This window comes from Nerophis lumbriciformis, linkage group LG30 (assembly GCF_033978685.3).
Source record: "Nerophis lumbriciformis linkage group LG30, RoL_Nlum_v2.1, whole genome shotgun sequence".
NCBI lineage: Eukaryota > Metazoa > Chordata > Actinopteri > Syngnathiformes > Syngnathidae > Nerophis > Nerophis lumbriciformis.
The window spans coordinates 21,299,605-21,314,170 of NC_084577.2; the positions used below are offsets into that span (position 1 = coordinate 21,299,605).

At 41.0% G+C, this 14,566-nt stretch overlaps 1 protein-coding gene across 1 annotated transcript in view; it reads right to left on the bottom strand.

The window, feature by feature from the left end:
- Positions 1-14,566, bottom strand: part of si (sucrase-isomaltase) — a 217,565-nt gene that overhangs the window by 118,895 nt on the left and 84,104 nt on the right. Inside the window, exon 18 of the mRNA XM_061925793.1 lies at positions 10,474-10,558. Within this exon, the coding sequence (XP_061781777.1) occupies positions 10,474-10,558 (85 nt within the window). The remainder of the gene's footprint in view (positions 1-10,473; positions 10,559-14,566) is intronic.

A 14,566-nucleotide genomic window follows, 5' to 3' on the forward strand; every position in this document is an offset into this window, starting at 1 on the left:
TTTGAAGAATTCATCTGGATGTGCATGTTCAAATTTTTTAGAAATGTCACATGTAAAATGTTTAAATATTAACTGTCAGTTTACTGTACTGTGTTAACTGTACTACTTTATGAGTATGTATTTTATATTGTTTCATTGAAAATAAAACAGCAAAGTTCATTTGGTTGTCATCCCTTTTTTAAATTATGAGACACAATTGTGTCAAAGTCATGATTTTTTTCTTCATGCTTGAAATAAGAAATTATTACTTTAAAAAAAGTAGTTTTATACTTGAGTGTTGATGACACAGCTTTGCAACAGTTGATATTCTAGTTTCAAGCATGTTTACTCAATATAGGTCATAAAATCTCAACTAAAAGCTTACTGAGATAATTTAGGACCAACACCCTTAAACAAGTAAAACACTCTAACATAAAATCTGTTTAGTGAGAAGAATTATCTTATCGGACAGAAAATAAGCAAATATCACCCTTATTTAAAATATTTAATCTTACTTAGATTTCAGTTTTTGCAGTCTTAGAAGGCGTTTCGCCTCTCATCCAAGTAGACTTCATCAGTTCATGCTCATAGACTTCGATTGGTCAGATTAAAGGTTTATACTTAGATTGCATTGATGGATGGATTGAAGGTGAAAAATGGCAAAAATATTGTCATTCCACATTAGGGTTGTCCCGATACCAATATTTTGGTACTGGCATTGGTTTTGGAGTATTAATATTTGGGGTTTTGGTACCAGCCGCTAGACTAGATCTGACCAATCTAAGTCTAAGACTAGAGCTGACTTTGCTTGGTCAAATCTAGTCTTAGACTAGAGCTGACTTTGCTTGGTCAAATCTTGGGACGTGGAACGTCACCCCAAATATTAATACTCCAAAACCGATAGACTTCATCAGTTCATGCTCATAGATTCCGATTGGTCAGATTTAGTCTTAGACTTAGATTGCACTAATGGATGGATTGAAGGTGAAAAATGGCAAAAATATTGTCATTCCACATTAGGGTTGTCACGATACCAATAGTTTGGTACTGGCATCGGTTTTGGAGTATTAATATTTGGGGTTTTGGCACCAGCCGCGAGACTAGACCTGACCAATCTAAGTCTAAAACTAGATCTGACTTTGCTTGGTCAGATCTAGTCTTAGACTTAGATTGGTCAGACCTAGTCTAGCGGCTGGTGCCAAAACCCCAAATATTAATACTCCAAAACCGATAGACTTCATCAGTTCATGCTCATAGATTCCGATCGGTCAGATTTAGTCTTATACTTAGTTGGTCAGACCTAGTCTAGCGGCTGGTGCCAAAACCCCAAATATTAATACTCCAAAACCAATAGACGTCATCAGTTCATGCTCATAGATTCCGATCGGTCAGATTTAGTCTTAGACTTAGATTGCACTGATGGATGGATTGAAGGTGAAAAATGGCAAAAATATAGTCATTCCACATTAGGGTTGTCCCGATACCAATATTTTGGTACTGGCATCGGTTTTGGAGTATTAATATTTGGGGTTTTGGAACCAGCCGCTAGACTAGATATGACCAATCTAAGTCTAAGACTAGATCTGACTTTGCTTGGTCAGATCTAGTCTAGCGGCTGGTGCCAAAACCCCAAATATTAATACTCCAAAACCAATAGACTTCATCAGTTCATGCTCATAGATTCTGATCGGTCAGATTTAGTCGTAGACTTAGATTGCACTGATGGATGGATTGAAGGTGAAAAATGGCAAAAATATTGTCAATCCACATTAGGGTTGTCCCGATACCAATATTGTGGTACTGGCATCGGTTTTGGAGTATTAATATTTGGGGTTTTGGAACCAGCCGCTAGACTAGATCTGACCAATCTAAGTCTAAGACTAGATCTGACTTTGCTTGGTCAGATCCAGTCTTAGACTTAGATTGGTCAGACCTAGTCTAGCGGCTGATGCCAAAACCCCAAATATTAATACTCCAAAACCGATTGACTTCATCAGTTCATGCTCATAGATTCCGATCGGTCAGATTTAGTCTTATAATTAGTTGGTCAGATCTAGTCTAGCGGCTGGTGCCAAAACCCCAAATATTAATACTCCAAAACCGATAGACTTCATCAGTTCATGCTCATAGATTCCGATTGGTCAGATTTAGTCTTAGACTTAGATTGCACTAATGGATGGATTGAAGGTGAAAATTGGCAAAAATATTGTCATTCCACAGTAGGGTTGTCCTGATACCAATATTTTGGTGCTGGCATCGGTTTTGGAGTATTAATATTTGGGGTTTTGGCATCAGCCGCTAGACTAGTTCTGACCAATCTAAGTCTAAGACTAGATCTGACTTTGCTTGGTCAGATCTGATGAAGCCTACTTGGATGAGAGGCGAAATGTCTTCTAATACAAACCAAACAGTCCAGTTGCAATCGGTTGAATGCCTTGAGATGACAAAGCCTCGGATGAATGAGAACATCCATACATATGTGAGTAAGTTAAACGCCATCAGGCCCTTAAAGGGGAACATTATCACCAGACTTATGTAAGCGTCAATATATACCTTGATGTTGCAGAAAAAAGACCATATATTTTTTTAACCGATTTCCGAACTCTAAATGGGTGAATTTTGGCGAATTAAACGCCTTTCTAATATTCGCTCTCGGGAAGCAATCCGCCATTTTCTCAAACACCGAGTCAAATCAGCTCTGTTATTTTCCGTTTTTTCGACTGTTTTCCGTACCTTGTAGACATCATGCCTCGTTGGTGTGTTGTCGGAGGGTGTAACAACACGAACAGGGACGGATTCAAGTTGCACCAGTGGCCCAAAGATGCGAAAGTGGCAAGAAATTGGACGTTTGTTCCGCACACTTTACCGACGAAAGCTATGCTACGACAGAGATAGCAAGAATGTGTGGATATCCTGCGACACTCAAAGCAGATGCATTTGCAACGATAAAGTCAAAGAAATCTGCCGCCAGACCCCCATTGAATCTGCCGGAGTGTGTGAGCAATTCAAGGACAAAGGACCTCGGTAGCACGGCAAGCAATGGGGGCAGTTTGTTCCCGCGAGCGAGCTAAACCCCCTGGATGTCTTGGCTCACACCGTCCCTTATGCCACCGAAGATGATCAAGAGAAGAATATCGACCCTAGCTTCCCTGGCCTGCTGACATCAACTCCAAAACTGACAGATCAGCTTTCAGGAAAAGAGAGCGGATGAGGGTATGTCTACAGAATATAATAATTGATGAAAATTGGGCTGTCTGCACTCTCAAAGTGCATGTTGTTGCCAAATGTATTTCATATGCTGTAAACCTAGTTCATAGATGTTAGTTTCCTTTAATGCCAAACAAACACATACCAATCGTTGCTTAGAAGGCGATTGCCAAATGTGTCCTCGCTTTCTCCCGTGTCGCTGGCTGTCGTGTCATTTTTGTCGGTTTCGCTTGCATACGGTTCAAACCGATATGGCTCAATAGCTTCAGTTTCTTCTTCAATTTCGTTTTCGCTACCTGCCTCCACACTACAACCATCCGTTTCAATACATGCGTAATCTGTTGAATCGCTTAAGCCGCTGAAATCCGAGTCTGAATCCGAGCTAATGTCGCTATAGCTTGCTGTTCTATGCGCCATGTTTGTTTGTTTTGGCATCACTATGTGACGTCACAGGAAAATGGACGGGTGTATATAACGATGGTTAAAATCAGGCACTTTGAAGCTTTTTTTAGGGATATTGCGTGATGGGTAAAATTTTGAAAAAAACTTCAAAAAATAAAATAAGCCACTGGGAACTGATTTTTAATGGTTTTAACCCTTCTGAAATTGTGATAATGTTCCCCTTTAACAATACTTACTAATGGAAGAGACTAGCTGGGCTTAACCTGGCTGCTATGATTTATAGGCCATGAGGGTCGTCTCCACACTTAAATTACAGAAGGAAGCTCTTTAAGCTATTAGGTAGCCCACGGTTTCATGCTTGTGTGATGCCACGATCAGACGGCATAGGTGAAAAGAGCAGCGAGCAGCGCAGACCGTAAATCCTGGATGAAGTGGGGAAAAAAAGGATCCTCAGGCTGAGTTGACTGCTGCTGATTAGGAGAATCAAGATGAGAAATGGAGCCAACATTTGATGAAAGTATGAACTCAAAAGAAAAAGGAGAAATCGGCTAAGGAGGCTTTTCGATGGTGACCAGAGGGGATGATGGTGAGAGATCAAGGTCTGCGCATCGACAGATCTGAACGGTGGAGCTCCGACATCATTAGAGCAAAGAAGGCCGATGGACGGAGTGATAAATAAAGAGAGATGAGACATTCAAGGAAAATGCAAGGTTAGGAGGTGAACACGAAAGACATTTGGGTTTTTTGATGACTTCATCTCCAGCACCCTACCTATAGATCTTTGGATGAACTTGGGTCCCCCGGTTCCAAAAACAGTTTAGTGGGTGAGTCACTCTGACAGCGGTATAATACACTGGCTGATTACAACCGTGCTCCCGCAGATACTGAAGGGAGAAGATGGTCTGTCACTGTACATTATGTAGTCGCCGCCCATTACTCCTTTACCAGTTGAAGCTACTGAGTGGCTGTGACGGGCGCAGCTGCTTCGCCTGGTGAGACGTAAAGACGGCAGACACGGGAATTGCTTAGCAACGGCAGCATGTGCAGTTAATTGTCGGAATATGGCTTTGTTTCAGCTCGGCCATAGCGTCCCTCAATTAAAAAGAAGGCAGTGCTTTTTAGATTTAAAGTATACTTTATTTACTAGTATACTTTAGTTTTAGACTGTGACCCACTGATGGGCCATGTACAACCAAAAAAAAAACAACCTGTGGTATCAGATATATTATTTAATATATATTATTTAGATAGTTTTCGGTACTTTTTGATCAGTTTTAAACAAAAAGGGGACCACAAAAATTGCATTATTGGCTTTATTTTAACAAAAAAATATTACGGTACATTAAACATATGTTTCTTATTGCAAGTTTGTCCTTAAATAAAATAGTGAACATACAAGACAACTTGTCTTTTAGTAGTAGGTAAACAAACAAAGGCTACTAATTTAATATGCTGACATATGCAGTAACATATTGTGTCATTTATCATTCTATTATTTTGTAAAAATCATTAAGGACAAGTGGTAGAAAATGAAATATTAATCTACTTGTTCATTTACTGTTAATATTTGCTTACTTTCTCTTTTAACATGTTCTATCTACACTTCTGTTAAAATGTAATAATCACTTATTCTTCTGTTGTTTGGATGATTTACATTAGTTTTGGATGATACCACAACTTTGGGTATCAATCCGATACCAAGTCGTTACAGGATCATACGTTGGTCATAGTCAAAGTCCTCATGTGTCCAGGGACGTATTTACTGACTTTATAAACATAATATACATTTAAAAAACGAAAGAAGATGTTGTGATGCCAATAAATATCGATGTACTCATAGTAGTATCGACTAGATACGCTCCTGTACTTGGTATCATTACAGTGTAGATCCACCAATAGCGTTTGTTTACATTTTGACGCCGGTGAGCTACGGTGTGTAGTGAAGCATGTTTAGCTATTCCTCGTCCTGCAGGGATGATACTTGTAAGAAACTTATGTTATTTTTGATTAGTGATTTAGAAGTAGCTACAACACTGCAGACTGCAGCTGGACTTTAGCCGCTCGCGAGCTAGCCATGTCTTAAAGCACCTCTTACCGTGGGCGTTTCAGTGTTATAACTTCACCTTTATCGTTAGTTTTTAAGCCAAATTGCGTCCGTTCTCCCTTTTCTGTCTACACACTGTGTCTGTTTGTAAGTATTCTGTGTGTGTGCGCTACCGAACATGCTCGTCTGCTCGTAAACCAGCAATGACACGATGTGACGACGACGAGGGCGCGGGGAGGAACCGTTACTTTTTAGAGTCGGTCTAATATCGAATATTATTCATTAGTATCGTGGTACGATACCAATACCGGTATACCGCACAACCCTATTTACATCTGAAATGTCCGGCACGTCTCTAGAACAAAAAGACTCCAAGCTGGCACACCAAGGTAAACTTTCTCATATGTCAGTTCCAACATTCTTTAAACAGTCTTTACCTCTGCTCCATCCCAAAGCATCACGGAAAAATCAATTTGGTGGTTTAGACTTTTGTCCTTTGCCATTTGTTGGGACACAAATCTTTTAAGTCTTTTAAAATGCAGAGCAAGCCCAAAATCACAGACGCACCTGTTCTCAACACAGGTTACATTTCACTGCAATCTGGTGGGAGAAAAAGGCAGCTTGTGTCCTCGGATGGCTTGAAGGAGTAGTATGAATTCATGCGTTTTAGGGCCCACGGTATCTTGGCTTGGCTGCATTGCATTAGCAGGAAGGTCCAAAGTTGTATGCTTTATTTTTGTCGAAACTGCAGTGTTGCTGGCCGACTAATATTTTTTACCAAAATATCATGACGGTTCTTTTGCAATTTACATTTTGTTACAACATATTTATCTTGTTTGGACTTTTTGAAATCATCTGGAAAAATCATTATGGCCCGTAATAGGCTTTTTTTACTCCAAGCAACGTTTGTAAGTTTTACAATATAACTACAACTGTTTATACTCACTAAACCTTTCCATGTGTGATGTCTGTGGGAATGATGTTGTGCATATTTATACATGCTTTTGTAATGTAATGATGCTAGCGTCTTCAGCATTAGTTAATGGGCTATCACGTTTACGGTAACTGTGTTAGCATTATGGACTTATAATGGCATTATTTTTGTATTGTCCTCAGTAAATTCACCAAAATGTCACCGTGGATGTATTGAGTCTGTGTAGCTGATTGAAGAGCTAGCTTCCGCAGCTAGTGGGTTGACAATGACTTCTGTTTTGTTTGATTAGACGTTTTACTGCCGTGTTGCATACAACGTGTGGAAACAATTAGGGTATGCAAATACAAAATCTTTCTTTGTAAATAACTTATTTCACAACTTTTCCAGGTTTTTCATGGCCATACGAACCTTGACAGAGAAGCAAAGACTTCAATTTATACAAGACTCTTCTTTTGTCAATGTTCCTCAAGCTTCCCTGTCCCTAGAATAGCTCCTGGAGTCCCTGCAGAACATGTGATACTTGTACCCTGGCCAGAACATTTGGTAAACTCGGGACAGTCAAACAGGATCTTACAGAAGACCTCAGTCTAAAAATGGTAAAACACACTCTATCCCAGCAGAATACTGCGAATGTGAGATTAAAGGTTCAACAAAACAATCTCTATGACAAGGAATCCAATGCATGCCAAGGCTTCCCCAGATGGGAGGCAGTAATGATGCATGTTCTATTGCCTGCCTCATGGAGTCTCCTTTTTAGTGCTCAGGAAGGGAACTGGCGACTGTTCAAGAACCGGTCCGCAACTTGACATTTTGTTCTGCACTTCACGCCACAGGTCTCCAACCATGTCCTTATGGATTGCTTTGACTGCCTAATGTTGGTGTTAATCAGTTGGTCTGTGACCTTTTCAAATCTCCCTAGAACATATCTTACACTATCATGCTATTTCATGCCCTCTTTTGTAAACGTTCCTCAAGCGTCCCTTGAATATCTCCTGAAGGCCCTGCAAAACACATGATACTTGTACCCTGGCCAGAATATTTGGTAAACTTGGGACAATCAAACAGGATCTTACAGTTACAAGTTCAAGTTAAATTACCACTGATAGTCACACACACACTAGGTGTGGTGAAATTGCTCTCTGCATTTGAACCATCCCCTTGTTCCACCCCCTGGGAGGTGAGGGGAGCAGTGGGCAGTGCTCGGTAATAATTTCAGTGATTTAACCCCCAATTCCAAACCTTGATGCTGAGTGCCAAGCAGGGAGGTAATGGGTCCCAGTTTTATAGTCTTTGGTATGACTCGGCCGGGGTTTGAACTCACGTTCTACTGATCTCAGGGCGGACACTCTAACCACAAGGCCACTAAGCAGAAGACTTCAGTCTAAAAATGGTAAAACACACTCTATCCCAGCAGAATACTGCGAATGTGAGATTAAAGGTTCAACAAAACAATCTCTATGACAAGGAATCCAATGCATGCCAAGGCTTCCCCAGATGGAAGGCAGTAATGATGCATGTTCTATTGCCTGCCTCATGGAGTCTCCTTTTTAGTGCTCAGTAAGGGAACTGGTGACTGTTCAAGAACCGGTCCGCAACTTGACATTTTGTTCTGCACTTCACGCCACAGGTCTCCAACCATGTCCTTATGGATTGCTTTGACTGCCTAATGTTGGTGTTAATCAGTTGGTCTGTGACCTTTTCAAAGCTCCCTAGAACATATCTTACACTATCATGCTATTTCATGCCCTCTTTTGTAAACGTTCCTCAAGCGTCCCTAGAATATCTCCTGAAGGCCCTGCAAAACACATGATACTTGTACCCTGGCCAGAATATTTGGTAAACTTGGGACAATCAAACAGGATCTTACAGTTACAAGTTAAATTTAAAGTACCACTGATAGTCACACACACACTAGGTGTGGTGAAATTACCTTCTGCCTTTGAACCATCCCCTTGTTCCACCCCCTGGGAGGTGAGGGGAGCAGTGGGCAGTACTCGGTAATAATTTCAGTGATTTAACCCGCAATTCCAAACCTTGATGCTGAGTGCCAAGCAGGGAGGTAATGGGTCCCATTTGTATAGTCTTTGGTATGACTCGGCCGGGATTTGAACTCACGTTCTACTGATCTCAGGGCGGACACTCTAACCACAAGGCCACTAAGCAGAAGACATCATTCTAAAAATGGTAAAACACACTCTATCCGAGCAGAATACTGCGAATGGGAGATTAAAGGTTCGACAAAACAATCTCTATGACAAGGAATCCAATGCATGCCAGGTCTTCCCCAGATGGGAGGCGGTAATGATGCATGTTCTGTTGCCTGCCTCATGGAGTCTCCTTTTTAGTGCTCAGGAAGTGAACTGGCGACTGTTTAAGAACCGGTCCGCAACTTGACATTTTGTTCTGCACTTCACGCCACAGGTCTCCAACCATGTCCTTATGGACTGCTTTGACTGCCTAATGTTGGTGTTAATCAGTTGGTCTGTGACCTTTTCAAAGCTCCCTAGAACATATCTTACACTATCATGCTATTTCATGCCCTCTTTTGTAAACAATCCTCAAGCGTCCCTAGAATATCTCCTGAAGGCCCTGCAAAACACATGATACTTGTACCCTGGCCAGAATATTTGGTAAACTTGGGACAATCAAACAGGATCTTACAGTTACAAGTTAAAGTTAAAGTACCACTGATAGTCACACACACACTAGGTGTGGTGAAATTACCCTCTGCCTTTGAACCATCCCCTTGTTCCACCCCCTGGGAGGTGAGGGGAGCAGTGGGCAGCGCTCGGTAATAATTTCAGTGATTTAACCCCCAATTCCAAACCTTGATGCTGAGTGCCAAGCAGGGAGGTAATGGGTCCCAGTTTTATAGTCTTTGGTATGACTCGGCCGGGGTTTGAACTCACGTTCTACTGATCTCAGGGCGGACACTCTAACCACAAGGCCACTAAGCAGAAGACCTCAGTCTAAAAATGGTAAAACACACTCTATCCCAGCAGAATACTGCGAATGGGAGATTAAAGGTTCGACAAAACAATCTCTATGACAAGGAATCCAATGCATGCCAAGGCTTCCCCAGATGGGAGGCAGTAATGATGCATGTTCTTTTGCCTGCCTCATGGAATCTCCTTTTTAGTGCTCAGGAAGGGAACTGGCGACTGTTCAAGAACCGGTCCGCAACTTGACATTTTGTTCTGCACTTCACGCCCCATGTCTCCAACCATGTCCTTATGGATTGCTTTGATTGCCTAATGTTGGTGTTAATCAGTTGCGTCTCTGACCTTTTCAAAGCTCCCTAGAACATATCTTACACTATCATGCTATTTCAAACATTTGTTTTGGTTATATTGGTTTTACTTCAGTTACTTCAGCTGCTACTTCAGCTCCACCTTCAGCCCTAAAGTATTCTCAACTTTTACACTCTGATTCAAGTAACTTCATTCGCACTATGAAACCAATTTACTTTCCACTAGTCCGTAATTCACAAGGGGCGATGCTAAATTGCCTAATCAGGGCACTTTGACATGACCGAAATCGTTACATCGGCCCACATAGAAATACATGTGCAGACGCACACATTTACAGGAAACTTAGCCCTTGCACGCACGGACACACACTTCCATCACACACGCACTTCTAATCTGCTGGTAATGAGGTCAGTGCTCTCATTATAGTTGAGAGAAAAGAGGCAGCGTATGAACGGAGAAGAACGAGGGATGAGAAGAGAGGAGGGCAATAAAGAAAATCCCATGTCATGTTTTCCCTGTGGAGGTCAATGGATGTACTGTGAGTGTGTCAGATTAGCTGGGCATCCCATATGTGCATTAAATAAATAAAGTTGTGTCTCAAAGGGGTGACGAGTAGGACTCAATGGTGTGTTTTGGAATAATTTGTGTCAACTCACCGGGTCCAGCACAGGTGTGATGAGCAGGTGTTTTCCCCAGAGAAACTGACGGTCCACAGTCCAGGTGTTTTCGTCAGAATAGAACCTTAGAAGGGACAGTGACCAAAGAAATGTTAATTACATAAGTTTAACAAAGTATGCAGTGTATTAAGCGTAACCGAGGCCAGTCATTGTTGTTTGGCTATGTGTTCGTTATTAAACCTTTCCACCCGACAATTTCAAGAGTGTGCTGGCTGCCGAGTTAGCCAACCCAGGCTCTCATGCGAACGACCATGGTTCGCGTCCCTGTGCGGAATGGTATAATGAGGGGGCCAAACCAACGGGGTTACAGTGGTGCCGTGACCCGGATGAGAGTGAGGTTAGGGGGTGAGTGTAACGTAGGCCAGCCAGTGTGACCGAACCATGTATATGTTAGTAAACCTCACTCCCCGACGACTTCAAGTTAGCCAGCTCAGGCATTTAGCTCGGTAGTCAGCACACTCAGCTTCTACCATCAGCAGGTTATGTACACTGAACAAAAATATAAACGCAACACTTTTGTTTTTGCTCTCATTTTTAACTAGTTTAACTTAAAGATCTAAAACTTTTACTATATACAAAAAAAGACCTATTCCTCTCAAATATTGTTCACAAATCTGTCTAAATCTGTGTTAGTGAACATTTTTTCTTTGCCAAGATAGTCCATCCCACCTCACAGGTGTGGCATATCAAGATGCTGATTAAACAGCATGATTATTGCACAGGTGTGCCTTAGGCTGGCCACAATAAGAGGCCACTCTGAAATGTGCGCAGCACATTGCCACAGATGTCGCAAGTTTTGGGGGAGCGTGCAGTTGGCATGCTGATTGCAGGAATGTCCACCAGAGCTGTTGCCCGTGAATTGAATGTTCATTTTTCTACCACTCCAAAGACATTTCAGAGAATTTGGCAGTACATCCAACCTGCCTCACAACCACAGACCATGTGTAACCACACCAGCCCAGGACCTCCACATCCACATCCAGCACCTCCATGATCGTAACCAACTAGAGTGGGCAAATGCTCACATTCAATGGCGCCTGGCATGTTGGAGAGGTGTGCTTTTCAAGGATGAATCCTGGTTTTCACTGTTCAGGGCAGGTATCGGTGTACACGACAGTGTGTTCCAGTTCTTGCCAATATCCAGAGAGGAGTAGGCCAACATTCCACGGGCCACAATCAACAACCTGATCAACTCTATGCCAAGGAGACGTGTTGCACTGTGTGAGTCAAATGGTGGTCATACCAGATACTGATTTTCTGACCCCCCCAGACCACAATAAAGCAAAACTACACAAACTATTCTCCCCTCTCCCCTCAGGCAGGAGACTATGGTCCATCCAGACCCACACTTCCCACCACCTGAACAGTTTTTTTCCCCTCGGCCATCAGGCACGTGAACAATAACAAGATCTGATAGCTCAGTTACAGCTCATGTTATTCTATTCTGTTGTATATGTGTTTTATGTTGCACGTAAAATTCCTAGTTTGTGAACCCGTTCTCAAACAATGACAATAAAAACTATTCTGATTCTGAAAACTGCACATTTCAGAGTGGCTTTTTATTGTGGGCAGCCTAAGGCACACCTGTGCATATAATCATGCTGTTTAATCAGCATCTTGATACGCCACACCTGTGAGGTGGGATTTATTATCTTGGCAAAAAAGAAATGCTCACTTACTTAGATTTAGACAGATTTGTGAACAATATTTGAGAGGAATGGGTCTTTTGTGTATATCGTAAAAATGTTAGATCTTTGAGTTCAACAAACAAAAGTGTTGCATTTATATTTGTGTTCAGTATAATTGTTGGGGTTTCTTTGTATTATTTTTTTGTTAGCAACATAACTCAAAAAGTTAGGGCATCTTTTGCTGAACATTTCAGGAAATGTCCAAAATGGGATAAGAAACGGGTGATTAGATTTTGGGGGTGAACCAGATACATTTTTATATGTAATCTTAGGTTTGCATTAGGAAGTTGTACTTCTGTGTGTACCGTAACCACGTACACTCACAGAGACAAATAAAGTGACTGACAAGAGGGTTTGCACCGTTTCAGGGGCTGAAGCCAATGCCAAGAGCGAAAACTCTTGCACCCTGCTTGGAAGCAAAGGACAAACAAAACAAACGGACATGGCAATTTAATTTATCCTTTGATTTGCTGGGGTGTGTTTGTCTGCCTGTTTGTTGGTTAGTGACATAACTCAAACAGTTATGGGTGGATTTTGATTAAACTTTCGAGAAATGTCAGAAATGGGATGAGGAACAAGTGATTTGATTTTGGGGTTGATCGAGATCACCATCTTGGGTCAAGATTTTTTTTAAATGATTATTTACTTGCTTTTCAACATCACATTATCATTAATATCGGAACATGTAATATCACTGTACTACTCTGCAATATCAATTTACAATAGCGATCATACTACCAGTTAAGAACAATTCCAATATTTATAATGGATGTAAACCAGGCCTGGGCAATTATTTTGACTCAAGGGCCAAATTTATAGAACAAAAATGTGTGAGGGGGCCGGTATATCTATTTCTAGGAAAACTAATACAAAACCTCACAATAATGTCTGATTGAATGCTAAAAACATTATGACATACCGCCTTAAAAAACGGATTTTTATTTTTATTTTTATTTTTTTACAGAATGTACACGAAAATAAAGAATGTGGGATTTACAATATTAACTATGAACGATAAAACACTGAATATTGACAACTAAAGATGTCCGATAATGGCTTTTTTTGCCGATATCAGATATTCCGATGCTGTCCAACTCTTAATTACCGATTCCGATATCAACCGATACCGATATGTACAGTCTTGGAATTAACACATTATTATGCCTAATTTTGTTGTGATGCCCAGCTGGATGCATTAAACAATGTAGCAAGGCTTTCCAAAATAAATCAAGTTATGGAAAAAAATGCCAACATGGCACTGCCATATTTATTATTGAGTCACAAAGTGCATTAATTTTTTTTAACATGCCTCAAAACAGCAGCTTAGAATTTGGAACATGCTCTCCCTGAGATAGCATGAGGAGGTTGAGGTGGGCGGGGTTGGGGGTGCGGGGTTTTTGTAGGGAGTAGCGGGGGGGGGTGTATATTGTAGTGTCCCGGAAAAGTTAATGCTGCAAGGGGTTCTGGGTATTTGTTCTGTTGTGTTTATGTTGTGTTACGGTGCGGATGGTTCCCGAAATGTGTTTGTCATTCTTGTTTGGTGTGGGTTCACAGTGTGGCGCATATTTGTAACAGTGTTAAAGTTGTTCATACGGCCACCCTCAGTGTGACCTGTATGGCTGTGTGTGTGAAAAGCCATAGATATGATGTGATTGAGCCAGCACGCAAAAGCAGTGCCTTTAAGGTTTATTGGCGCTCTGTACTTCTCCCAACGTCCGTGTACACAGCAGCGTTTTAAAAAGTCATACATTTTACTTTTTGAAACCGATACCGATAATTTCCGATATTACATTTTAAAGCATTTATCGGCCGATAATATCGGCAGTCCGATATTATCGGACATCTCTATTGACAACATATGAATGTCACACCCCTTCTCGATCAACATGTTTTACAATCAAGCGAAATGCAACAAACAGCGAAATATGATCGTAAAGGGTAAAAAACAAACCCACCTACAATCTGATATATTACTAAGCTTTAGAACTTTGTTGTAAAAATCTCCTTAGTATATCATGCAAAAGCGCATAATCCAACCATTGAAATACTTTGTATAGTTCAAGACTTACGGTCATTTGAAAACTTCACTGTACATCATAATGGCAGCTACACTTTCCATCTTAAAGATCTAAAAAAAATATTCGGGAATGTCTGACCGGCCAGATTGAAAAGCTTAACTTAATTTAGCTTAGCTTAAATTTGCCCAGGTCTGATCTGAACAGAACTTAATTTTGAAAACAGTTTTAATCTTCAGATTTAAATACAAATAAAGTAAAAGTGAATGAAAAACTGTATACCTTAAAGGGGAACATTATCACCAGACCTATGTAAGCGTCAATATATACCTTGATGTTGCAGAAAAAAGACCTTTTTTTTTTTAACCG